The sequence below is a fragment of the Octopus sinensis genome, linkage group LG21 (assembly GCF_006345805.1).
Source record: "Octopus sinensis linkage group LG21, ASM634580v1, whole genome shotgun sequence".
Classification (NCBI taxonomy): domain Eukaryota; kingdom Metazoa; phylum Mollusca; class Cephalopoda; order Octopoda; family Octopodidae; genus Octopus; species Octopus sinensis.
Window position 1 is genome coordinate 11,172,997 of NC_043017.1, and position 26,964 is coordinate 11,199,960.

Sequence of the window (26,964 nt, forward strand, 5' to 3'; positions counted from 1 at the left end):
GCTTCCCCAGTCACATGATCTCGGGTTCAGTCCCACTGAATGGTAACCTTGCACAAACATATAGACCCTGGGCTGACCAAAGCCTTGTGAATGGATTTGGTAGATGGAAACTGAAGGAAGCCTATCATGTGTGTGTGTGTGTGTGTGTGCACATGTACGTTTGTGTATCCTTGTCAAGTTCATCATGTGTGCGAGTCTGTGTATATGTGTCTTTGTGTGTGTGTATGTCTTTTTGAGACTTTTTTCCCCTTTCTTTTCTCCCCCTTTTTTTTTTTTCTGTGGAAAAAAAAAATGTGTTACCTTAACCCTTTAGCGTTCTGATTATTCCATCAAACATAATGCTTATTGATTCACATTGATTTGAATTAATCATGCATTATCTCATATCTTCAAGATCTTGATGGTGTAATTACCCAATGTAGAATAACATTGTAGGGTAGGCGTGAGGGCCTGGATCTGGTCAGTTTGGACATAAAACAGATTAACTATTTTGGCTGGATATGGCCGGTTTAACCCTTTAGTGTTCGCATTATTCTGCCAAAATTAATGCTTTTTTATCCACATTGTTTTGAACTAATCATGCATTATCTTGTAGCTATGAGATTTTGATGAGGTAACTGTTAATTTTTAAAATGATATTGTAGGGTTGGTAAGAGACCAGATCTGGCCAGTTTGCACATAAAACAGGCAGAATGTTTTTGGCCGGATATGGCCGGTTTAAATGCTAAAGGGTTAATATTGCCAACAAATATAGCAAAATAGTCTACCGACCATTGATTTGACCCGTGTGAAGCATTATTGTATTGGAGGAGTTGTGTGAAAGATGTATGTTTTATAATCTAATTAATGGCGATTTAACCGGATGTAATATAAGATATAACGAAGCTGCTGACCTTGTGACCAGTAGGGACAAATGGCGAAAGCAAGTTGGCTAGTGTTGAGTACATAACTCCTCTTATCTTGTGAACTACTCCTTATGGAAACGGAAAAGGATGTTGGAGGACGAGGAGGAGATGGTGTCAAAAGGCAAATGTAACAATTGTATTACATGTCATTGGAGAATGGCTTTGTTTCGTGATGAAAAAAGGAAGAAGGAAACGGTTGGTGATGTGTCAATTATTTCTTGTTGAGCCAAGAATGTCTGGTAGGCTGTTGAAGAATTCTATTCCAGTAACAACGAAAGTGGACAAGCTGAGTGTTTTAAAATAAAATGCTTATATTACCAAAATATTAAATGAAGGCAGCAAGCTGGTAGAATCATTATCAGCTCGAACAAAATATTTATCAGCATTTATTCTGGCACTTACCATTCTGAATTCAAATTCTGCCAAGATTGACTTTGCCTTTCACCTTTTTTGGGGTTGATAAAACCAAAGCAGTTCAACTCTGGGGCCAATGTAGTCAATTAACTCCTTCCCTCTGAAAATTTCAGACTTTGCACCTATAATAGAAATTATTATTATTATTATTCGAGCGTGATCGTTGCAAAGCAGCCAACTGGCTTCTCTGCCAGTGGCACGTAAAAGGGCACCATTCGAGCGTGATTGTTACCAATGTCGCCTTACTGGCACCTGTGCTGGTGGCATGTGTAAAAGGATTCGAGCGAGGTCGTTGTCAGTACTGCCTGACTGGCCCCCATGCCGGTGGCACGTAAAAAGCACCCACTACACCCTTGGAGTGGTTGGCGTTAGGAAGGGCATCCAGCTGTAGAAACTCTGCCAAATCAAGATTGGAGCCTGGTGCAGCCATCTGGTTTGCCAGCCCTCAGTCAAAATCGTCCAACCCATGCTAGCATGGAAAGCGGACGTTAAACGAACGATTATTATTATTATTATTATTGTGGCAAGCTGATAAAATTGTTATCTCGGCAAAAATGCTTAGCAGCATTGCTTCCAGCTCTTTGTGTGCTGAGCTAAAATCCTGTTGTGGGATCAACCTTGCTTTGTATCCTTTTGCAGTTGATGAAATAAAATACCAGTCAAATACTGGGGGGGGGGCAATGTAATCAACATGCCCACCCCCGCTAAAACTACTGGCCTTTTGCCAAAATTATAAAGAATTATTTATACTGTGAAATTGATGCTTTTCGCAATGTTTCATGTTAACCGCTCTACTGCAGACGAGATCTGGAAAAGATAATTTAACAATATTTGTGTAACTGGGAATTTTAAATGTTATATTATAATTTATGTTTAGTCAATGTGTATTGTTACTGACTCTGTCTCTAGTAAACTGATAATTGCTTACAACTTTATAATCCTGAGGACTTTGTGGAGGCCTATAGCAAGTATGTATATTTACATACATATATATATATATATATATATATAGGCGAGCTGGCAGAAACTTAGCACGCCAGACGAAATGTGTAGCCGTATTTCGTCTGCCGTTACGTTCTGAGTTCAAATTCCGCCGAGGTCGACTTTGCCTTTCGTCCTTTCGGGGTTGATAAATTAAGTACCAGTTACGCACTGGGGGCGATGTAATCGATTTGATCCGTTTGTCTGTCCTTCTTTGTCCTCTCTGTGTTTAGCCCCTTGTGGGTAGTAAAGAAATATAATATATATATATATATATATATATATATATATATATATATAATATCTCTATGCATACAATACATGTGTGCATGTAGGCATGGAAGTAATGGTGTGGTTGAGAATTTTGTTCCCTGATCATGTGGTTTTGGGTTCAGTCCCACTGCATGGTACCTTGGGCAAGTATCTTCTGCTATAACCCTAAGCTGATCAAAACCTTGTGAGTGGAATTGATTGACAGAAACTGAAAGAAGGCCCTTGGCTGTATGAGTGTCTATGTTTGTGTCTGTTGTGACAGTGCCTGATAGTTGTAAATGAGTGTCACTGTCCAATGAGCAATGTCATTCATCTCCAATATTCTATGCAAACATCCCGTGGCGGAAATATTTACCTTGGTTGGAAACAGGTGAGGGTTGACAACAGAAAGTATTTGGAACATAAATTGACACCAACTTTTGATGGACAGTTGTAATTTAGATCACTTTAAAACAAGAAGATTGTATCATAGAACTACTGGGGTAGTTTCATGCGGGTTGGTATCAAAATGGTTAATAAGGACCAAAGTCATTTTACTAAATTCTTCATTATTTTCAAAATCTATTGAAACAAAGGCAGTGTCTTTCAACAGAAATATCTCTTTACTCTTTCTCTTTTACTTGTTTCAGTCATTTGACTGCAGTCATGTTGATGCACCGCCTTTAGTCGAGCAAATCGACCCCAGGATTTATTCTTTGTAAGCCTAGTACTTATTCTATCAGTCTCTTTTGCCGAACCGCTTAGTTACGGGGGCGTAAGCACACCAGCATCGGTTGTCAAGCGATGTTGGGGGGACAAACACATACATGCATGCACACACACACACATATATACGATGGGCTTCTTTCAGTTTCCATCTACCAAATCCATTCACAAGACTTTGGTTGGCCCGAGGCTATAGTAGAAGACACTTGCCCATGGTGCCACGCAGTGAAAGGTTAAATTACACATTTAAAACTTCGTCAGTTAATTACTGTTAGCTTTTAGGGAGGAGAATAGCAAAATAGAAAGTTTAGATGGGCTATAAAAAGGATTAATGTTTGAAGCACATCATTTGCACTCTACCTGGCTACCTGACAGTGTCAGCAGAGTTTTTTGCCAATTATGCTTTTGGACTTGCCAGTTATACTAATCTTCATCATCATCATCATCATAAAAACTTAGCTTCCTTTGCTGGATATGGTGGAAAGTGTCAGCTGCCCACAGCCAGCAGACTAAGGTGACACTTGTTTACTGATCATGCTTCCAAACCCTGCAAAGAATTCTTGCAGTTCCAAGAAATGCTGATCCTTGTTTTAGGTCTTCTATCTTAACATTTCTACCATTCTTTTTTCATCCGTTTTGGCTGTTGAGTGCTGATACTGCTAAGTGTATATAGGAGCACTCTGTCGGTTGCGACGATGAGGGTCCCAGCTGATACGATCAACGGAACAGCTTGCTCATGATATTAACGTGCAAGTGGCTGAGCACTCCACAGACACGTGTACCCTTAACGTAGTTCTCGAGGAGATTCAGCGTGACACAGAGAATGTGACAAGGCTGGCCCTTTGAAATACAGGTACAAGAGAAACAGGAAGAAAGAGCGAGAGAAAGTTGTGGTGAAAGAGTACAACAGGGTTCACCACCACCCCCTGCCGGAGCACCGTGGAGCTTTAGGTGTTTTCGCTCAATAAACACTCACAATGCTCGGTCTGGGAATCAAAACCGCAATCCTCCGACCACGAGTCCGTTGCCCTAACCACTGGGCCATTGTGCCTCCGACTGCTAAGTGTACCAATTACTATTGGCATCACGTCCACTCTCTTCATTGCCCACAACCTGCGTATTTCCCCACTTCAAAATCGTTGTAGTTGTACAGTTACACTTTTTTTTATCTCTTAGATTGTGTTGTCTCCGGGACAATGCTATGTCAATTATCATGCATGTTTTTTTCTTCTTTTTTTCTTCACTACAACAATGTCTGGTTTCCAATGTCTGATCTGATGGTCAATCCCATCACCACTTGATAACCAGTATCGGTTTGTTTACATCCCCCCATAACTTAGCAGTTTAGCAAAAGAGACTCTTAGAATAAGTAACTGGCTTAAATGCAGAAATAAGTACTGAGATCAATTTGCTTGAGTAAAGCCCTTGAAGGAGGTGCTCCAGCATGGCTGCAGTGCAATGACTGTAACAAGTAACAGAGATAAAAGACAACCGTTCTAGTCAAGTCAGAGGAATTTGTAAATCAATTTTCCTTGTTCAGTTCTTTTTTCTTTCTTTATGACATATTGTTGCCATTGGCAACATTTTCTTCAAACTACTTTGATTAGACCCTCTTTGCACAGATGAATTTCAAATTTTTCATCAATGCTCTTCTTTCAAGGTTATTTCAGATAAAACTGTATCATTTTCTTCATATTGATTTCCTATTTTGCTACTACTGGTGGTGGTGGTGGTGGTGCTGGTAGATGTGTTGGTGGTTGGTGGCTGTGATGCTGGTGATGGGGGGTTGCTGCTGCTGCTACTGGTGGTGCTGGTGTTATGGATATGTTGGCTATGGCCCAGAGAGGCAGCAAGCCAAGTCTAACTTTTTCCTTATTTATCAGATAAAACCAATTCTGGCATTGAAATACCTATTTTAGGACAAAATTAAATCTTCATCGTGTTTATTACCATATGTAGGAGAAATTCTGTAAAATTCAATCAAGACGGTGCTCCAGCATGGCTGCAGCCAAATGACTGAAATGCGTAGAAAAATAAAAGAACATTTCAGAACACACCTCCAGCAACATACAAAATCCATCATATATTTTTACAGTTTTCTGTTCACCATTTATCATTACTTTCAAGGGAAGTGGATTTGTGTGTGTACACATCTGTGTGTATATATATATATACACACACAAACGATGAATAGCTTTGCATAAACCATGGTTCGTTTTGTTCTCTTACTTTATTATCATCTTATAATCATCTCATAATAATGACTTTTATGACTCGTATTACTACCTCAGTCAATCTAAATGTATATATTTGCCGTTACCTGTCGTAAATAGCCTTTTTCTATTTGCAATGTGCATTTTTGTTGATTTTTCATATTTTACCCTTACATTTCCACGTGTATTTTATATTTTCTTTTCGTAACATATTTCTACTATATATATATATATATATATATATATATATATATATATATATATATTTGTAAACTGGTTCAAGGGTGTTGCAATTTTTTATTTACTCTTTGGATCCAATTATAATGCACATTACCTAAATTAAATTTTTTTTTTCTGTTCTTCTGCAGGGAGGTTACACCAAAAATACTCATGCTGACCTAGAAGCTCGATATCATTTAGCTGATCTCTCCGATGCCAGCATCCAGCAGCATCTTGATCATGCATGCGAGAATTTGAAGAAAGAAATTCGGAAAGAGATGAAAATTAAAGAAGGTGCTGAACGCCTTAGGGAGGTGAGCACAGACAAGAAAAGCTTATCCAACATCAACAGCCTTGTAAAGCGAGCTAATAACAAATTAACAGAACTCCGCGAGGAACTTCAAGATCTGAATGCCTATCGCATTAGCAAGAATGACTCAGGAACGGGTGAGAGATTTTTCTGAGATTTTTTTGAATGATTTCTTTTTCTTTTCTTTTTTTTTTCTTTGCTTTTTATTAACCCTTTGAATACCAACCTGGTTGACGCCACCCCCCGGTCTGCTGACGTAAGCTTCCTGCCTTAAAGTGATCTGAATCAAAAGTTTCCATCAAAATTTCATGTTGATTCATGTTCAAAATAAGCTAGCAGCTGGCAGAATCTTTAATATGTTGGGTAAAATTAGGGGTATTTCTTTTGGGTCTTTATATTGTGAGTTCAAATTCTCTCAGGGTTGACTTTGCCTTTCATCCTTTTGGGGTTGATAAAATATGTAACATTTGAGCTCAGGAGACAGTGTAACTGACAAGCACCCTCCCCCAAAATTTCACACCTTATACCTATAGTAGAAAGGAATTTATGTTCTAAACACCAGCTTAATAATGACAAAGTTATCTGAGGCAGACTTGGAGTGGAGAAGGTCATGTCATTGATGAGGTTAATACAAAAAAAAAGTGAAATAGAACCAGTGGGTGTGTTTATAATGGCATAATGACCCTCCTGAGATACAACAAAATATTTGACTAAATTCTTCATTATTTTCAAAAATTAATTGAAACAAAGGTTGTGTATGTTATGACAAAATATGGTAACGAAAGGGTTAAAATGATCTAAATACTTTCCATCAAAATTTCATGTTAGCTTATGTTCCAATCATCAGCTTAATAAAGAAAGTTATTTCTCTAAATTCTTCAATATTTTCAAAAAATTTATTGCAACAGAAGCACTACATTTCAACAGAAATACTATGGTAAATAATGACAAAAGGGTCGATTCATTTCGTAACATTATTCCTCATGAAATACACTGAATGTATGTTTAAAATAATTTGGGGGAAAAAAATCAAGAGTTTGGAAGGGTTTAGTAAAATAAGAACACAATCCAGATGTGTATGGTTAAATCGCTTCCCCGCCACATGGTTTTGGGTTGCCAAATATTTCCAGGATGCAAGCGGCTTGGTCAATATCCAAAGAAATGGCCTGTAGATTCAGTTGTTGTGTGTGTGTCTGTGTGTGTTTGTATGTATACATGTGTAAACGTGTGTGTGTTAGAGCTCTTCCTAACTCTGTAGGCGGCAGAACTAAACATCCATTGCTGGATACTGTCACTGAGTACAGCTAACCTGGCCAGGAAATAAATTCTGAAATCTAGGTATGCTACAATCCATAGAAATCGTTGCAAAGCAGGTGAGGTGTGGGCAGCTTCAATAAATAAAGCAAAGAAAAGGAAAGAAAAATAACCTTTTTTGTTGTTGTTGTTTGTTTTGTTTTGCTCCATTAATCTTAAATGACTATCACTTAAGACTGGCCTAGCAAAGTCAGGGAAGAGACTAATGACATCATCATGTTTATGATGTCATCTCAGGGAAACATGACAAAACCTAGCCACCTATCTAACCAACCAACCAACCAACCCAAATACCCAATAATCAGTGAAGCGACAATTCATAAAAATTCATAAAAATAACATGACATACATAAATACTTATATATATATATATATATATATAATATATATATATATAATATATAATATATATATATATATATATTATATATATATATATATATATATATATATGAATAATGTTATTTATTTGGTGTTTCTTTTCAATTTTTATTTTTCTACTACTGTATTTAGCAAACATCAGGAAATGTGTTTGCATATGGATATATGTGTGTATATGGGTTTTCCTCTTTGTGTGTAGCTCTGGGTTTTCCTCTTGTGTGTGTGTGTGTGTGTGTGTGTGTTGGTCCTTCCTCTTATGAATCATGGTAAATTTCTAACACAGTTGATATTAAGTTCTCATTAGTTACGCCATAGAAGCAGGATTAATATCAGAAACAGACACAGTGTTTGTTCCATAATTATTATTTGTTATTTTAAGTGTAGGCTTGACTGTGTGGTTAACGAGATCACTTCTCAGCCATGCGGTTTGGGGGCGGTCAGTTCCTTTGCATGGCAGAGTGCTTTGGACAAATGTATTTTACTATAGCTTCAGGCCAAACACTGCCTTAAGATTTGGGGGTTGGTCAGTGGAAACTATATCCAAGATCATAGTAGGTGTGTGTGTGTGTGGGTTTACCCCCCTCTCACTGCTTGACAACTGGTGGGAGTTTGTCTACATCCCTATAATTTTGCAACTTAGGAAAAGGGACCAAGGAAGAAGTGCCAAACTTAAGAATTAAGTACTGGGGTCAATTTGCTTGGCTAAAATGCAGTCCAAAGACTGAATCAAGTAAGAAATAAAGGTAACCAAAACCCAGAAGATCCCCCCCCCCAAAAAAAAAAAAACTAAGAGAAAAATTGAAATTACATAATTACAGAAAAAGAAAATCAATATAAAATTAAAATACAATATAAATAATTGTTGTCACACATTACTTATATGTATACACAGATATTTTGCCCTACTTTTTTTTTACATCACCATTTGTGCTTGATTGCTGCCAGTGCCAGCTGACTGGTTCCCATGCCAGTGGCGCGTAAAAAGCACCATTCAAGCGTGGTCGATGCCAGTGTTGGCTGACTGGCCTTCATGCTGGTGGCACATAAAAAGCACCATTCAAGCGTGGTCGATGCCAGTGTTGGCTGACTGGCCTTCATGCTGGTGGCACATAAAAAGCACCATTCAAGTGTGGCTGACTGGCCTTCATGCTGGTGGCACGTAAAAAGCACCATTCAAGTGTGGCTGACTGGCCTTCATGCTGGTGGCACATAAAAAGCACCATTCAAGTGTGGCTGACTGGCCTTCATGCTGGTGGCACATAAAAAGCACCATTCAAGTGTGGCTGACTGGCCTTCATGCTGGTGGCACATAAAAAGCACCATTCAAGTGTGGCTGATGCCAGTACCGTCTGACTGGCCCATGTGCTGGTAGCATGTAGAAAGCACCCTCTACACTTTCATGGTTGACGTTAGGAAGGGCAACCAGCTGTAGAAACATTTGCCAAATCAGATTGGAGCCTGGTGCAGCCTTCTAGCTTGCCAGCCCTCAGTCAAACTTTCCAATCCATGCCAGCATGGAAAGTGGATGTTAAACAATGATAATGATGATCATTGTCATTATCATCATTTAATAACTAGCTTGCTTGGGTTGGGCAGAATTTGTTGAGGCAGATTTTCTATGGTTGGATGCCCTTCCTGTCAGCAGCCTTCACCTGTTTCCAAGCAAGTTTCCAAGTAATATTTCTTAATGGTTAGACATGGAAGACTCTGATGATTTATGAGAGAAGTAATCATCTACAGCTATATATCAAGACAAGGAACACACACATACACACCTATTAATGAGTTGTGTAAGATGTAGATTCAGAGAATCGTGTAGCTATCACAGGAAGCTCCTCTTAGGGACCCAGCTAACAGTCCACCACATGATAACCAATTACAAAAAAGTGCAATGTAGAGTGTCCCATGCATGTAACTGAAAATCCAGAACATCTGATCAATGAAATTATTTCATTAGCAAAATATAAAACCATGAAATATGAGAGGGGAGATATATTTACTTAACCATGGTACTTCCATGTATGTCATGTTAGATATATATATTCACCTTTCATACCTCATGATTTTATGCGCTCTCTCTCTCTCTCTCTCTCTCTCTCTATATATATATATATATATATATATATATATATATATATCTCACTCACTCACTCACTCACTCACTTCTCACTCACTCCTCACTCACTCACTCACTCACTCACTCACACACACACACAGCGTCAACATAGTTTCTGTCTATGAAACTCACTCTCATGTCATTGTTTTCCCTGGAGCTTTAGTAGAAGACACTTGCTCAAGGTGCTGGACAGGGAGACTGAACCTGAAACCACGTAGCTGCAAGTTAAACATCTTAACCACACAGCTATGCTTGTGCTTATTATGTATTGCATAATAATCTGCAATCTCTTTTTTAATCTGTGCAAGAGGAATCCTGTAAGGAAGCTAATAATTTCTGTTTTTGTAATCTATATAATTATTAGTATTATTTTTTTAGTTCATTAAAAAAACATGCACAGGCAGACATACATTTGCCAACTGCTGAAAAGGAAAACAAAAAGACTAAAAAAAATACTAAGAAAATGGCTTCTTGTATATATCTACACCACTTGTGTTTGTGAGGTCCACTTACCATTTAAGCTTGTTAGGCATTAGTACTTGTACTGGAAGTGCAACGTGTAAATAGATACAATGTAATGTTTATACATACACACACATATATATACATATATAGTGATGTGTGTGTGTATGTATGTATGTATGTGTGTGTGTATATATATATATATATATATATATATATATATGGCCGATGCCAGCGCCGCCTCAACTGGCTTCCATGCCGGTGGCACGTAAAATGCACCAATCCGACCGTGGCCGTTGCCAGCCACTACACTCACGGAGTAAAAAGCACCCACTACACTCACGGAGTGGTTGGCGTTAGGAAGGGCATCCAGCTGTAGAAACATTGCCAGATAAGACTGGAGCCTGGTGCAGCCTTCTGGCTTCCCAGATCCCCGGTCGAACCGTCCAACCCATGCTAGCATGGAGAACGGACGTTAAACGATGATGATGATGATATATATAGTCATTGTCGTTGTCATTTTAATGTCCATTTTTCCATCCTTGCATGGACCGGATGGAATTTGCTTAGACAGACTTTTCTGTAGGGCCAGATGGCCAGCTTGTCACCAACCTTCACTTGTTTCCAGACAAGGGAATATTTCCCCTTGATCAGACCTTGTTTTTCACAGAAGACTCGTATGGCAATGAACGACATTGCTCGTATGGCAACGATGCTCATTTGCAAAAGCCAGGTGATATCTAAAAAAAAGGGTTCTCTCTCTCTCTCTCTCTCTCTCTCTCTCTCTCTCTCTCTCTCTCTCATGTGCACACCAGTTTACGTCTGTCATATTCATTCACAAGGCTTTGGTCAGCCAGGGGCTATAGTAGAAGACATTTGCTCAAGTTGCCATGCTGTGACACTGTACTCATTACCACATGGTTTGAAAACAAGCTTCATGACCACGCAGCTCTGCCAGCACCAATAGATATATTGTGAAGAAAGGTTGTTAGTGTTGACACTTCCTCTCTGACTAAGAGGTAGAAAAAAGAAAATTCATCTAATGAAACTTTTTTTTTTTTGCTGTGTTAGTGATTTTTTTTGGTACTTCTTTTCCCCTTTTTTTTATGTTGCAGAGTGTTTTTTTGCCTTTTTATTTTTATTTTTTCATGTTGTGGTGAAAAATGGTATAAATGGAACTAGCGGGAAGTTGGCTTGGATAAATAAATTAAAAGTCTTAATTAATGATTATGGGGAATAAAAAAAAAAGAAAGAAAAGAGAAAAAAACCTGGCTGTGGATCAGTAAGGTTATTTTAGGGAACTTCCTGTCAAAAATATAGCTATGTTATTTTATCATCATCATAAACATCATCATCATTGTTGCATCATAGCCATTATAACCACCATCATCATCATCACCATCAACATCATAACCACCATTGTCATTATAATAATCACTATCATCACCACCACCATTATCAGAACTCCACCATCATAACCGTCATCATTATCACTGTCATCATCATCATCACCATTATCACAACCATACTCATTTTGATGACCATCATCACCACCATCATAACCATCATTACCACCACCACCACCTTCATCATTGTTATCATCATCATCACCATCATCATTCTTCTTGTCATTGGCTGCAGTAGCAGCAGTGATGTTGTTGTTCTTCCAAGGAATTCATATTTGTTGCTTGCTCTTTTTTTTTCGATCTTTTTGTTGTGTTTTATATAAATAGATAAACAGATCCTTATACAAATGCGAAAAAAGATGGTAAATCTCCTGGGATTCGGTGTGGGGAATCTTGGAAAGTAAGCTCAAGGGTAGAAGGGAAACTCTATATAGATGGCGGTGGCGGTGGCAGCAGTTGGTGGTGGTGGTGGTGGTGGTGGTGGTGGTTGCTGCTGGCAGAAACGTTAGCATATAGGGCGAAATGCTTTGCAGTATTACATCTGCCGTTACGTTCTGAGTTCAAATTCCGCCGAGGTCGACTTTGCCTTTCATCTTTTCAAGGCCGATTAAATAAGTACCAGTTATGCACTGGGGTCGATATAATCGACTTAATCCGTTTGTCTGTCCTTATTTGTCCTCTCTGTGTTTAGCCCCTTGTGGGTAGTAAAAAATAGGCTGCTACTGTTGTTGTTGTTGTTGTTGAGCTGTTTGGTTAAGAATTTCATTTTGCAAGGATATGGTTTCAGGTTCCATCCCAGTCTGTGGCATCTTGGGCAAGTGTTTTTTCCCTATGGCTCAGGGTGGAGCAAAAACCTTGTAAGAAGATTTAGTAGATGGAAACTGAAAGAAGCCTGTTGTGTGTGCATGTGTGTTGTGTTTGCTTGTCTTGACATCTTGTGGTAGTTTTAAGTGAGTATCACTGGCATACAAGTGGTCTCAATCATGTGTGGCCACAAAATTGGTTAAGGGCCTCCAGTTGTAGCAAATCAGTCTTAACAAATTTTCTCTGACCTATGCAAGCATGGAAAAGTGGACGTTAAACGATGATGATTATATTAATGTGTGTGTATGTGTGTGTTCCTCGTGTCCTCGTTTTGACATAGTAAGTCAGTTAGTTGTAAGTGAGCATCACTGTCGTACAAGCGGTGTCGTTCATTCCAGTCTTCCATGAAAATGTGTCTGGTCAAGGAAAAATATTACTTTACTTGGAAGCAGGTAATGATCAGCAACAGGACCGGGAGGGCAGCTGGCTGTAGAAAATCTGCCTTGACAAAGTCTATCTGACCCATGCTGGCATGGAAAAGCAGATGTTAAAACAATGGTGGTGATGATGATGATAAAAGCTAAACCTTAACACAATCACACACACACGATGGGGTTTTGTCAGTTTTTGTCTTCCAAATCTTCTCCTAAGATTTTGGCCAGTCCTGGGTTATGGTAGAAGAGACTTGCTCAAGGTGCCACATTGGGACTGAACCCAGAACAATAGGACTCGTCAGCAAACTTCTTGCCATGCTGTGATGATACCTGCACCTAATCATTTTTTTCTTTTTCTGTGACATTACTCTTTACTCTTTTACTTGTTTCAGTCATTTGACTGCGGCCATGCTGGAGCACCGCCTTTAGTCGAGCAAATCGACCCCGGGACTTATTCTTTGTAAGCCCAGTACTTATTCTATCGGTCTCTTTTGCCGAACCGCTAAGTGACGGGGACGTAAACACACCAGCATCGGTTGTCAAGCAATGCTAGGGGGACAAACACAGACACACAAACACACACACACATACATATATATATATATATATATATATATATATATATATATATATATACATATATACGACAGGCTTCTTTCAGTTTCCGTCTACCAAATCCACTCACAAGGCATTGGTTGGCCCGGGGCTATAGTAGAAGACACTTGCCCAAGGTGCCACGCAGTGGGACTGAACCCGGAACCATATGGTTGTTTAGCAAGCTACTTACCACACAGCCACTCCTGCGCCTATTGGACACCTTTTGATCGGGTGAGACGTAAACTATAAAGAGAAAAAACATCCATAAAAAGAACACTGTTTCATAAAAAAGAAATTAAATGTTTCTGCTCTAAGTTTGGATCAGTCAAACAAGCATTGACCAACACTAATTACATACTTGTCAAGTCCGTGGTCACTGTATCATCCAGGAACTGATTTCAACCACTGTTGTCTTAATTACAACCAATCTTCCACTAATCGCATCTCTTTCAATATATTACAACCTATTTACCACATACCTTCTATGAGAGAATCTCTATGTGGTCACTGGATGTGCTAGAAGCAGCAGCCAAATATCCTTCAAATCAAGCCCTACTTCCTTAGGAAAAGGAAGGGTATACTAGATACCGTGGTCCTAGACATGCTTCTGAAATCATAAGATGGTTGTAGCTGGAGTGTTTACTTGGTTATGGCAGTCTTGGGACTAAACCAGTTTTTGTCGTAGAAATAGGAAGGAGGACAAATTGCTGTGTTAATTAAAATTAAGATAGCTTCCAAATTCTAAAACTTGGCAAACACGATGATGAAGGACAAATGACTAGCTTCAGCATCATTACCACTGCCATCAGCATCATCATCATCATAATTGTTATAACATTGACATTTCCATGCTTATGAAGATCACACATCATAAAGCACAGGAGTGGCTGTGTGGTAAGTAGCTTGTTTACCAACCACATGGTTCCGGGTTCAGTCCCACTGCGTGGCACCTTGGGCAAGTGTCTTCTACTATAGCCTCGGGCCGACCAAAGCCTTGGTAGATGGAAACTGAAAGAAGCCCGTCGTATATATGTATATATATATATATATATATATACGTGTGTGTGTTTGTGTGTCTGTGTTTGTCCCGCTAGCATTGCTTGACAACCGATGCTGGTGTGTTTATGTCCCTGTTACTTAGCGGTTCAGCAAAAGAGACCGATAGAGTAAGTACTGGGCTTACAAAAGAATAAGTCCCGGGGTCGAGTTGCTCGATTAAAGGCAGTGCTCCAGCATGGCCGCAGTCAAAAGACTGAAACAAGTAAAAGAGAGAGTATTCATTAAGGTACATTTGGTTTTCTAAAGCTGGATGACTCTCCTGTCACCAACCCTCACTTATTTCCAGCTGTAAACATCAATGATATTCTTCAACCTTATTCTTGTAAAACATCTATGTCTTCAGTTCAGCTTTAGCCTGTCAGTTCCTTTATTTTCTAAATCCACTGCTACTTCACAAGTCTTCTTAAAACTCTCTTACTTACTCCGTGTATTGTCACCTGTCGAGTAGTCTTCAGATGCAGCTGTCTTACTTCATTCATTCATTGTATTTGTCATACTTTTTCTGTCTCTGATTTATTGCTTTCTCTCTCAATCCAGGATTCCTTCTCTCTCCCTCTCTCTTTAAATCTCTGTGACTATCTCTCTCTTTTTCTCTTGAGCATCTTAATATTAAACTTTGTATTTGTGTTGTTCATGTTGTTTGTTGATAGTATACACACACACACACAGTATCTCTCTCATATATATATAAATATATATATATATATATATATATATATATATATGTATATATATGTATATATATATACCGGAGTAAACACATAAATGTAAAACAAGGTGGAAAAAAAGAGTACTCAAATACCAGGGGTAGAGTAATATGCTTTATTTAAAAGCAGCAGAAATTCAACAAAACCTGTTACTTGCAGTTTCACGTTCCTGTTCGTCGGACAGTTTTGTTAAAATTGAACCGATATGACAATTCTATCAAGACTAGTATAAACGTTACACCTTTAAAAATGGACTTACTTGATTGGTCCTTTCAAATAACGGTCATATGCGAGCGATAAACAAAAATTAAACAAAACAAATAAATGAGTTCAATATATATATATATATATATATATATAAATATATGTATATGTATATATATAAATATACCGGAGTAAACACATAAATGTGAAACAAGGTGGAAAAAAAGAGTACTCAAATACCAGGGGTAGAGTAATATGCTTTATTTAAAAGCAGCAGAAATTCAACAAAACCTGTTACTCTGAGTTTCACGTTCCCGTTCGTCGGACAGTTTTGTTAAAATTGAACCGATATGACAATTCTATCAAGACTAGTATAAACGTTACACCTTTAAAAATGGACTTACTTGATTGGTCCTTTCAAATAACGGTCATATGCGAGCGATAAACAAAAATTAAACAAAACAAATAAATGAGTTCAATATATATATATATATATATATATATATATATATAAATGGATGTTAAATGAAGATGAGGATATATATTATTGTTATTATTATTATTATTGTTTTACTTCTCAGAGCACTGAGTCCTGTTTGCTCTGGTTGATGCTGTGGGAGCAGAATTGGCTTGAGTTACAGAGTGACTCAAAGGCCAAGAGTTTTGTGCATTGGCACTTGATAAATTCCAATTACTAAGTGCCGATGCACAAGATTCTTGGCCTTTGAGTCACTCGGTAACATCTGCTGATTAATAATATATATTCATGTTTTTGAGTTCTATTTTCCTGTTTGCATCACCAAACCCACACGCCCATATGCAAGCACACTGTTATCTATTTTAAATGCCCTCTGCAGTTATATAGACTCTCCAGAAAGGCTGTGGTACAAGTGCCATGCTATCCACCTGTCATCATCGCTTTTTAATTGTAGTATCAGTTACGTTAGCAACAGACCTAGATAATTCACTTCCTGTCTGGAAACAAACTTGCACATATCTTTCATCTCAAATAATGATCCAGAAATATTTGGAAATCCTAAATGCTTGCAGAGATGCGCTATATTTAGTAACTTTACGTTTTATTTTTACATTTTATTGTCTTAGTAAGTTTTTCTAAGTTTAGTTCTCCTGTGGAGAGACATCTATATATAGCTTGACTATAACACCTGAAACTTGTATGTATATATGTGTGTGTATGTATTTATGTGTGTATATATATATATATGTGTGTGTGTGTGTATGTATGTATGTATGTATGTATGTATGTATATATGTGTGTGTGTGTGTATGTATATGTATGTGTGTGTATGTATGTATATATATGTGTGTGTGTGTGGTGTGTGTATGTATGTATGTATGTATGTATGTATGTATATATGTGTGTGTGTGTATGTATATGTATGTGTGTGTATGTATGTATATATGTGTGTGTGTGTGTGTGTGTATGTATATATATATATATATATATATATATATATATATGTGTGTGTGTATGTATGTATATATATATTTAAATTTAAATTTTAGCTTGTTGGTTGTGTTGGCTTTTGAGTTTTTTTAGGAGTATAATTTTTTTTTCCCTATGCAATTTATTTCAAGAATTTTTTTGAAGTTTTTTTTTTTGTATTTTTCTGCCCCACCCCCCAATGAATAATGCCAAGGAAATAAACATTCTTTGTTGAATGAGATCTAATATGTCTATTTTGGTTTGTCGTATTTTATTATTCTTTTTAACGAATCACTTTACAAAAGAATGTTTCCCCTATTGAAGTATTAAACATAATATTTACATTATCTTTTTTATTCTTTTATCTTTCACTTGTTTCAGTCATTCGACTGTGGCCATGCTGGGGCACTGGCCTGAAAGGTTTTAGTCAAACAAATTGACTCCAATACTTTCTTTTTTCATAAGTTCCGTACTCATTCTAACAGTTTCTTTTGCCAAACCACTAAGTCATGGGGACATAAACTTGCAGTTGTCAAGAGGTGGGTAAGAGACAAATACAATACCAAGACACACTCACACACACACACACACATAGTATTTCAAAATTATTGCCAAGTTTATCTGATTATTTTGCATATTAAGTTCTTGGCATTTTGGAAAATTTAATGGGCTGCTTGAATGATCAGGAAATGTTTGCTGATCAGAGTGCGGTATTGGCAACCTGTTTAGAATAATGGTAACTCTGCAACGGAAACTGAATCTGATGCAAAATAACGTTTGACTCTTAACCCTTTAGTGTTTGCATTATTCTGCCAAAATTAATGCTTTTTTATCCACATTGTTTTGAACTAATCACACATTATCTTGTAGCTATGAGATTTTAATGAGGTAGCTGTTAATTTTTAAAATGATATTGTAGGGTTGATGTGAGAGACCAGATCTGGCCAGTTTGCCCATAAAACAGGCAGAATACTTTTGGCTGGATATGGCCGGTTTAAATGCTGAAGGGTTAAATCTTGTTATAGTCAGCCTCTCTAGTGCTGGTGGTATGGTAAAATGCCCCTGTTCTATGGTGTGAAGGGGTTGGTGGTTGGTGCTAGGAAGGGCATTAAATCATTGCACACGCAACAAAGACTAACAAGTTTTCTCTGTGGTTGAGTATTCCAGATGGCATGAACACTGTGACAAATAGTGAGATGCTGTGAGATTCATCCAGTTCCTGTCAGCTTGGTGAAAAAAAAATATGATGATGATGGTGATAACCAGTTGTTTTGTTAATTAATTAGGTCATCTTCACACATTTCTCTCTCTCTCTCGCTCTCTCTCTCTTGCTCTCTCTCTCTCTCTGCTGTTTATCCCCCCCCCTCATTTCTTCTGTCTGTCTGTTTCTTTCTCCCCCTCTCTCTCTGTGTACATGATCTTGAATTAATCAGGCAGGAAGTCAATAAAACTTTGTTTAAATAGGCTCATTGTCAAGCTCTTGGCAGAAGAACTGTGGAAGAATTGTCAGTGTTTCTCAAGAAGGCATTTTTATCTCCTTTTCTATTTATTTTTTTTTGCTTTGTGTCCATTTACTTTGCATTCATCTTACCCCCCTCCCCGTTTCCCAGTTTTGTTTCCAGGTTCAATTCCACTCTGTGGTACTTTGGGTATATGTCTATTTCTTTACTAACCACAAGGGGCTAAACACAGAGGGGACAAACAAAGACAGACAAACGGAATTAAGTCGATTATATCGACCCCAGTGCGTAACTGGTACTTATTTAATCGACCCTGAAAGGATGAAAGGCAAAGTCGACCTCGGCGGAATTTGAACTCAGTGGCAGATGAAATACCGCTAAGCATTTCGCCCAGCATGCTAACGACTCTGACAGCTCGCCCCGTCTTCTACTATTGACCCTGGCAAACCAAAGCCTTGTGAGGGAGCTTGGTGGATGGAAACTGAAAGAAGCCTGTCTTTCTCTGTCTGTCTGTCTCTCTCTCACACATACACACACACACACGTGAATGTGTGTATCAGTGAGTTTGTGTGTCTGTTTGCATCTCCACGTCTTGACATTTACGCACAATGGGACTGACCCCTAAACACGGTTGCAAAGTGAGCCCCTTACCCACACAGCCACAGGATGTTTACAGTGGAATGCCTCTGATCCTGGGACTTGCACGATTAGTGTTGACCTGGGAATTAAACAACATACAAAACGACTGTAGGCAACTGAACTCGGTGGTGGATTTGAATGCAGATGACAAAAGTATGAGTGAGCCTGTGCACCAGCAGCAGCAGCGTGCTTAAGCTGATTAGTCTAACTCTATTTCAGTAAAGGAATTAGAATGATTATCAACCAAGTGCTGTGATATTATCTCTCTCTCTCTCTCTCTCTCTCTCTCTCTCTCTCTCTCTCTCTCTGTCTCTCTCTCTTTCTCTCTCTATCTCTCTCTCTATATATATCTTTCTCTCTCACACTCTCTCTCTCTATGTCTCTATCTCTCTCTTTCTCACTCTCTCTCACTCTCTCTCTCTGTCTCTATCTCTCTCTCTCTCTCTCTGTCTCTATCTCTCTCTTCTCTCTCTCTCACACTCTCTCTCTCTCTCACACTCTCTCTCTCTGTCTATCTCTCTCTTTACCTCTCTCTCTCTCTGTCTCTATCTCTCTCTTTCTCTCTCTCACTCTCTCTCACACTCTCCTTCTCTCTCTCTCTCTTTACCTCTCTCTCTCTCTCTTCTCTCTTTCTCTCTCACACACACAACTGTTACATACCATTGCCATATGATAATAGTCATTTTCTATCTGTCATTAGATGCAGTATGTTCTGTTGTTTCAGTGTTTTTATTGTTTCGTTTTAGTCAGATCATCATCATCATCATCATCAATTAAATCAAAGACATCAAACTGGCAGAATCCTTAGCACACTGGACAAAATGCTTAGTGGCATTCCATTTGTCTCTACATTCTAAGTTCAAATACCACCGGGATCAACTTTGCCTTTCATCCTTTCGGGGTTGATAAAAATAAGTACCGGTTGAGTGGTTGATGTAATCGAAACTGCTGCCCTTGTGTCAAAATTTTGAAACCTGTACTTTACAGCAGTGAGAGCTGGCAGAATCATTAGCACTCCGGGCAAGATGTAAAGATGGGCATTTTGCCCGTCTTTACACTCTGAGTTCAAATTCTACCAAGATCAATTTTACCTTTCAACTTTTTGGGGCCGATAAAATAAGTACCAGTTGAGCCCTGGGGGTCAATTTAATCGACTTATCCTCTCCCCCCCCGAAATTACTGACCTTGTGCAAAATTTTGAAACCTGTACTTTACAGCAGCAAGAGTTGACAGAATCATTAGCACTCCGGGCAAGATGTAAATACAGGCATTTTGCCCGTCTTTGCACTCTGGGTTCAAATTCTACCAAGATCAATTTTACCTTTCAACTTTTTGGGGCCGATAAAATAAGTACCAGTTGAGCCCTGGGGGTCAATTTAATCGACTTATCCTCTCCCCCCCCGAAATTACTGACCTTGTGCAAAATTTTGAAACCTGTACTTTACAGCAGCAAGAGTTGACAGAATCATTAGCACTCTGGGCAAGATGTAAATACAGGCATTTTGCCCGTCTTTGCACTCTGGGTTCAAATTCTACCAAGATCAATTTTACTTTTCATCCATTTGGGCCCAATAAAATAAGTACCAGTTGAACCCTGGGGGTCAATTTAATCGACTTATCCTCTCCCCCGAAATTACTGGCCTTGTGCCAAAATTTGAAACCAATATTATCATTATACATTTGAGACAAGTATCTTGGCAATAGATGACAAAGTTGCAGTTTTGATCTGCAGCTTCCATGAAACTGGTCTCTAGAGATTACAGAGTTGTGAGACCAAACTTAGCACCATGGTGTTACAAAAGTACATTTCTTTGGTCACACAATCACGACAGCTCTTATTGCATCCCCCCTCAACCTCCTTTATTTACTTCTTTGAGGTTTATTTTATCAACATGGCTAATTTCTATTTTTAGTTTTATTTATTTAAAAATATTTTTATTAAGGTTTTTTTTTTTTTTTAGTTTCTTTTTTGTGCTTGATACAACTATGTCATGTGCTAATCGTATGAAAATCGTGGGAGGGGAACAGATTCCTGAGTGTTTGCTCAAAATGCTAAATGTCAATAATATAAACGTATTTGCGTCTTGCTAAGAATTTTCAGCAAAAGCTTTGGTGCAAGGTCAAAGTGAAGAGACGTGTGTGTGTGTCTGTGTGTAAGTAATGTAAGCGAGTTTTAAAGCCAATGTCAAATGTACATCCTACCACTGCGACCTTGAAGAATTTTAGTTAACAAATTGACCCCAGCACTTTTTCTTGTGTAAGCCTAGCACATATTCAGTCAGTGTCTTGCCAAACCGCTGAGTTAAAAGGACAAAAACACACCAACTGGTAGTCAAGTGGTGGTTGGGGTTCAGAAGGGAATCCAACTGTAAAAACCCTGCCAAAACAGACACGGAAGTCTGGTGCAGACCCCTACCTGGCCAGCTCCTGTCAAACTGTCCAACCCATGCCAGCATGCAAGGAGGATGTTAACCCTTTAGCATTTAAACCAGCCATATCCGGCCAAAAGTATTCTGCCTGTTTTATGTCCAAACTTGCCAGATCTGGTCTCTCAGACCAACCCTACAATGTCATTTTAAAAATTAACAGCTACTTCATCAAAATCTCATAGCTACAAGATAATGTGTGATTAGTTCAAAACAATGAGGATAAAGAAGCATTAATTTTGGTAGAATAATGCAAACACTAAAGGGTTAAACAATAATGATGATTCTGTTGTGTCTGGGGAGAGTCATTTTCTTTTTGTGCCTTATAATATAACACACTCGCTGGTAAAGTTTCCACTTTTTTTTATTTTTATGAGTCAATACTATTGAAAAGGTTGCAAGACGCAACAAAAATTTTAGGAAAATAGAAATAAGAAAGAAGTGGAAATTTTACCGGTGAGTGTGTTATATTATAAGGCACAAAAAGAAAACGACTCTCCCCAGACACAACAGAATATGCTTCAGCACACGAACTCATATAAAGAATCTTGCAAACCAAATCCAAAAACGAAATAATGATGATGATATATGTATACACACACACACACACAATAGGCTTCTTTCAGTTTCCGTCTGTCATATCCACTCTCAAGGCTTTGGTCATCATGACACTTTAGTTGAAGACAGTTGCCCAAGGTTCCACACAGTGGGACTGAACCTGGAACTGTGTGCTAACCTTTTGTCACTATCTTTCTGTTAAAACGGACTGCTTTTCTTCCATTTCATTTTGAAAATAATGATGAATTTAACGAAACGATTTTGTTGTTAATTAAGCTGGTTTCTGGACCATAAATTAACCCAAAATTTTGATGGAATGTTTTAATTTAGATGATTTTAACCCTTCTGTTACCATCTGCCTTACTCTTTACTCTTTTCAGTCATTTGACTGCGGCCATGCTGGAGCACCGCCCAGTCAAGCAACTTGACCCCAGGACTTATTCTTTGTAAGCCCAGTATTTATTCTATCGGTCTCTTTTGCCGCTAAGTGACGGGGACATAAACACACCAGCATCAGTTGTCAAGCAATGCTAGGGGACAAACACGCATACATACATATATATATATATATATATATATATATATAATATATATATACACATATACATATATGACAGGCTTCTTTCAGTTTCCGTCTACCAAATCCACTCACAAGGCTTTGGTCGGCCCGAGGCTATAGTAGAAGACACTTGCCTAAGGTGACACGCAGTGGGTCTGAACCCGGAACCATGTGGTTGGTAAGTAAGCTACTTACCACACAGCCACTCCTGCGCCTAGTTTCAATTTTTTTCTGGAAATAACAAAGAGTTCAGTAAAATAACTTTTGTCATTCATTAGGCAGGCGTTTGGGACATAAATTTGTATGAAAGCTTAAATGGAAGGTTTAAATTTAGATCACTTTAAAATATGAAGATTGTGTTATAGAACCAGTGACAGTCTCAGGTGGGTTGCTATCAAAAAGGTTAAGGCCAAGAGCAACAGCATTCATATATGTAGGTTTTATTTTTGTCTGAATACAAGCTTTTATTTGTTTTCTAAGCTGAAGTTATTTTTATAACCATATAAGCTCCACATTTCAGAAAAAAAAAGAAAGGGGTAAAATTAATTGTTGTATTAAATCTCTTGTGTGTTGTTATTTGTAAGACAATAACCCTGTGTTCAGAATTTTGTCTTTCCTCATTTTGTATAAGCAGCAGCATTTGGAATATGATTGTTAGAATGGATGTGTGTTTGTGTGACACAATTTCAGTGTATGCGTGTGTATGTGTGTGTGTCTTTTACTTGTTTCAGTCATTTGACTGTGGCCATGCAGGGGCACCTCCTTCCTCAAAGAGTTTTAGCTGATCAAATCAACCCTGATACACATTTACATATCTATATACTCTTTACTCTTTTACTTGTTTCAGTCATTTGACTGCGGCCATACTGCAGCACCGCTTTTAGTTGAGCAAATCGACCCCGGGACTTATTCTTTGTAAGCCCAGTACTTATTCTATCGGTCTCTTTTGCAGAACCACTAAGTGATGGGGTCGTAAACACACCAGCATCGGTTGTCAAGCAATGCTAAGGTGACAAACACATACACACAAACACACATACACACACATATATATATACATATATACGACAAGCTTCTTTCAGTTTCTGTCTACCAAATCCACTCACAAGGCATTGGTCGGCCCGGGGCTATAGCAGAAGACACTTGCCCAAGATGCCACGCAGTGGGACTGAACCCGGAACCATGTGGTTGGTTAGCAAGCTACTTACCACACAGCACCTATATATTCTTTTTTTGTAAGTCTGGTACTTATTCTATCAGTCCATTTTGCTGAACCACTAAGTTATGTGGACATAAACAAACCAACACTGGTTGTCATGTGGTGGTGGGTGAAGGTGGATAAACAAAACGACACACATAGAACAAAGCATTTGCATGCTTATATTTTGTATGTCATTCAGTTCCTTTTAGCCATTATGGTTAAGCTCATGCTGGAGCATGTGTGGAGGATGTATTTGTGGGTGAAGCATTGTTAGTGTAAATGTGCTGCTTGTATATTTGCGTATGTTTCAGTTTCTTTTTAAAGTTTCTGTTAGTGATAATAGCTGAGCCCATACTGGAGCATGTCTGGAACATGCACATGTGTTAGTGTAAAGCCCCAGCATGACCACAGCTCAAGAGCTGAAACTGGAAAACATAAACAAAACATAAACATAAATGTGTATGCACTTCATGTGTTGTGTGTTCTTTAATTCCCTTCAGCCATCATGGCTAGGCCCATACTGGAGCATGTGTATAACATGCATCTGTTTTGTGTATGCGTGTGTGTATGAGTGTGTATGCATAGCGTTTGCAATATATGTGTCGACTTTGCCTTTCATCCTCTCGGGGTTGATAAATTAAGTACCAGTTACGCACTGGGGTCGATATAATAGACTTAATCCCTTTGTCTGTCCTTGTTTGTCCCCTCTGTGTTTAGCCCCTTGTGGATAGTAAAGAAATAAATATATGTGTACATGTTCTCTGTATGTTTATGTGTTCTTTCATTTTTCATTAGCTATCATGTTTGAGGCCATGCTGGAGCACATATGCCTGTGTTGTGTGTGTTTGTGTTTGTATGTACGTGAATGCCATCAGGACTACAAGAAGAAATGACCTCATTTAATAAAATGTCAAATCCTAGAAAAGATTATTTACTTCTTTTACGCACTTGTGTGTGTGTGTGTAAATGTTAAGGAGAGCGAATGTGATATCATCAGTTTAAGATGCTGGCACGAAGAAAAGTCTTACAATTAACTAATATAAGGACTTCTTGATTCCTTTCGTATCTACACATGGAGTTTGTGGGGTGGGTGTATGATTCATGTCTATATTTGGAGAACAGCTGTTATCTGTTATTACATGAGTTTACATCTGTAAACGATGGGGGCAGGGGACCATGTTAGTTAGGGATTTCAAAATCTTAAAAAATCCCTATGCAGTTTATTCTACTACCAACAAACTAGAAGTAGGAGTAGAACCCCTACTTCTACAAGTCAATCATTTTCCCTATTTAGTTATGCTGGACATGGCCTAACAGTTTCAAAGGGAGGCGTGGCTGTGTGCTTAAGAAGTTTTCTTGCCAACTACATGGTTCTGGGTTCAGTCCTAATGTATGATACTTTGGGCAAGTGTCCTCCGCTACAGCCCTGGGCCAACCAATGCTTTGTAAGTGAATTTGTGGAAGGAAACTCTATGGAAGCCTGTTGTCTCTCTGTCTGTCTGTTTGTCTCTGTGTGTATAACTCTCTTTCTCTCTCTCACTCTGTCTCTGCATATGTGTGTATGTTTGTGCATACACACACACATATCTGTGTTTGTCACACCCACCACCACCACCACCAGTCAACAACCAGTGTTTGTTTACACCCCTGTAACTTAGCAGTTCAGCTAAAGAGATTGTTAGAATAAGTACCTGACTAAAAAAGAAAAGACAGAAAAAGGAAGTTCTGGAGGTAATTTATTTGCCTGACTCTATTTGTGTGTGTGTGTGTTCATTTATATCTCCATGCCAGCTGTGGAGGTGCATGGCTCTGTGGTTAGGGTGTTGGATTCATCATTGTAAGATTGTGGTTTCGATTCCTGGGCCAGGCAATGTGTTGTGTTCTTGAGCCAAACCTCTCTTTTCATGATGCCTCTATCCACTCAGTAGAAACAAGTATTTTGGCAATAAATCAGCGCCCTGTCCAACATGGAAAATATATATATATATATATATATATATATAGTTAATCCAAACATGAAAGCACAAAAAAACACAACAACACGAGGACGTGGAACAAATATAGTATTATTGGACGCTCAGGAAAGAAGGAGGGTTTAACGTTTCGAGCGGAGCTCTTCGTCGGAAACATAGGAGAAGGAAAGATCCAGAGAAGGGAAGACAGAGGGAAAAAAATCGTCAACGGTACACACGAGGTCACATTTTGAATGTGACACATATATATATATATATATATATATATGGTGTGTGTGTGTGTGCCAGTGAAACAGAGAAACTGGCTTTATACTCCTTAAGAAGCAATGTGGACTAAACCCCCCCACACACACACACACAGGGCTTCCACACAGTTTCCATCTACCACATTCACTCACATGGCATTGGTTGGCTTAAGTCTATAGTACATGACCCTTGTCCGAGGTGCCGCACAGTGTGACTGAACTTGAAACCACATGGCTCTTCTTCACTATAACCACACAGCCATACATCCACCCCGTTATTAACCCCCATTAAATATGGTGGCTGTTCTTCTTCTCTTTGCTTCTTTTCATGTTTTTGGATTTCATATGCAAATCTACTGCTGGATATTGTTTAGATCTATTCTTTATAACTCCACTTATTTATTTAATTTCACACCAAGGTTGTTCTGGTTTTTGCTTTTAATTGCTATTGTACAGGAGTAAATTGCTGTCTTTATATTCCACTGGGGTATTTTTCCAAGGCATTGTTCTGTCACACACCGATTCTTGTGATTGGTCGGTTTGTGTTAGCAAACCCCGCCGCCACCACTACTCCCCCACCCTCTGTCGTACAGAGCTGGACCACTAACTGCATTGTTGAGTGTGAAAACGTGATCGTGTATATCTTTGGTTTATGGCACCATGGAAAATGGATGTTAGAGCAAAAAGAAAAGGTATTGATCTCAATCTTAATGTTGTTGTTGAATTCTCAGATGAAGTGTATCTATGATCAAAGATTTTCCGTTTGTGACCATTCCAGCTATCCATTTTCGGAATGTCTCTTCTTTAGTTTTGTCTCTTTTAATTTTTTTTTTTTTTTTTTTTTCTCAGAGGTTTGGCATTATGGTTAAAAAGCTTACTTTTTGCAACCACAGAGATTTGCATTCCACCTCACTGGGTATCACCTTGGACAAGTGTCTTTTGTAGCTCTAGG

At 38.5% G+C, this 26,964-nt stretch overlaps 1 protein-coding gene across 11 annotated transcripts in view; it reads left to right on the top strand.

Annotated features, from left to right (window-relative positions):
- The window catches only part of LOC115222833 (serine/threonine-protein kinase N2), a 219,596-nt gene that overhangs the window by 76,475 nt on the left and 116,157 nt on the right, over positions 1–26,964 (top strand). For 10 of the 11 annotated variants that reach the window (XM_036511959.1, XM_036511962.1, XM_036511958.1 and 7 more), the window contains exon 2: positions 5,860–6,157. In XM_036511959.1, the coding sequence (XP_036367852.1) occupies positions 5,860–6,157 (298 nt within the window). Of the gene's footprint in view, positions 1–5,859; positions 6,158–26,664; positions 26,705–26,964 lie in introns of those variants that run through there. The other variant, XM_036511969.1, reaches the window with a different exon arrangement.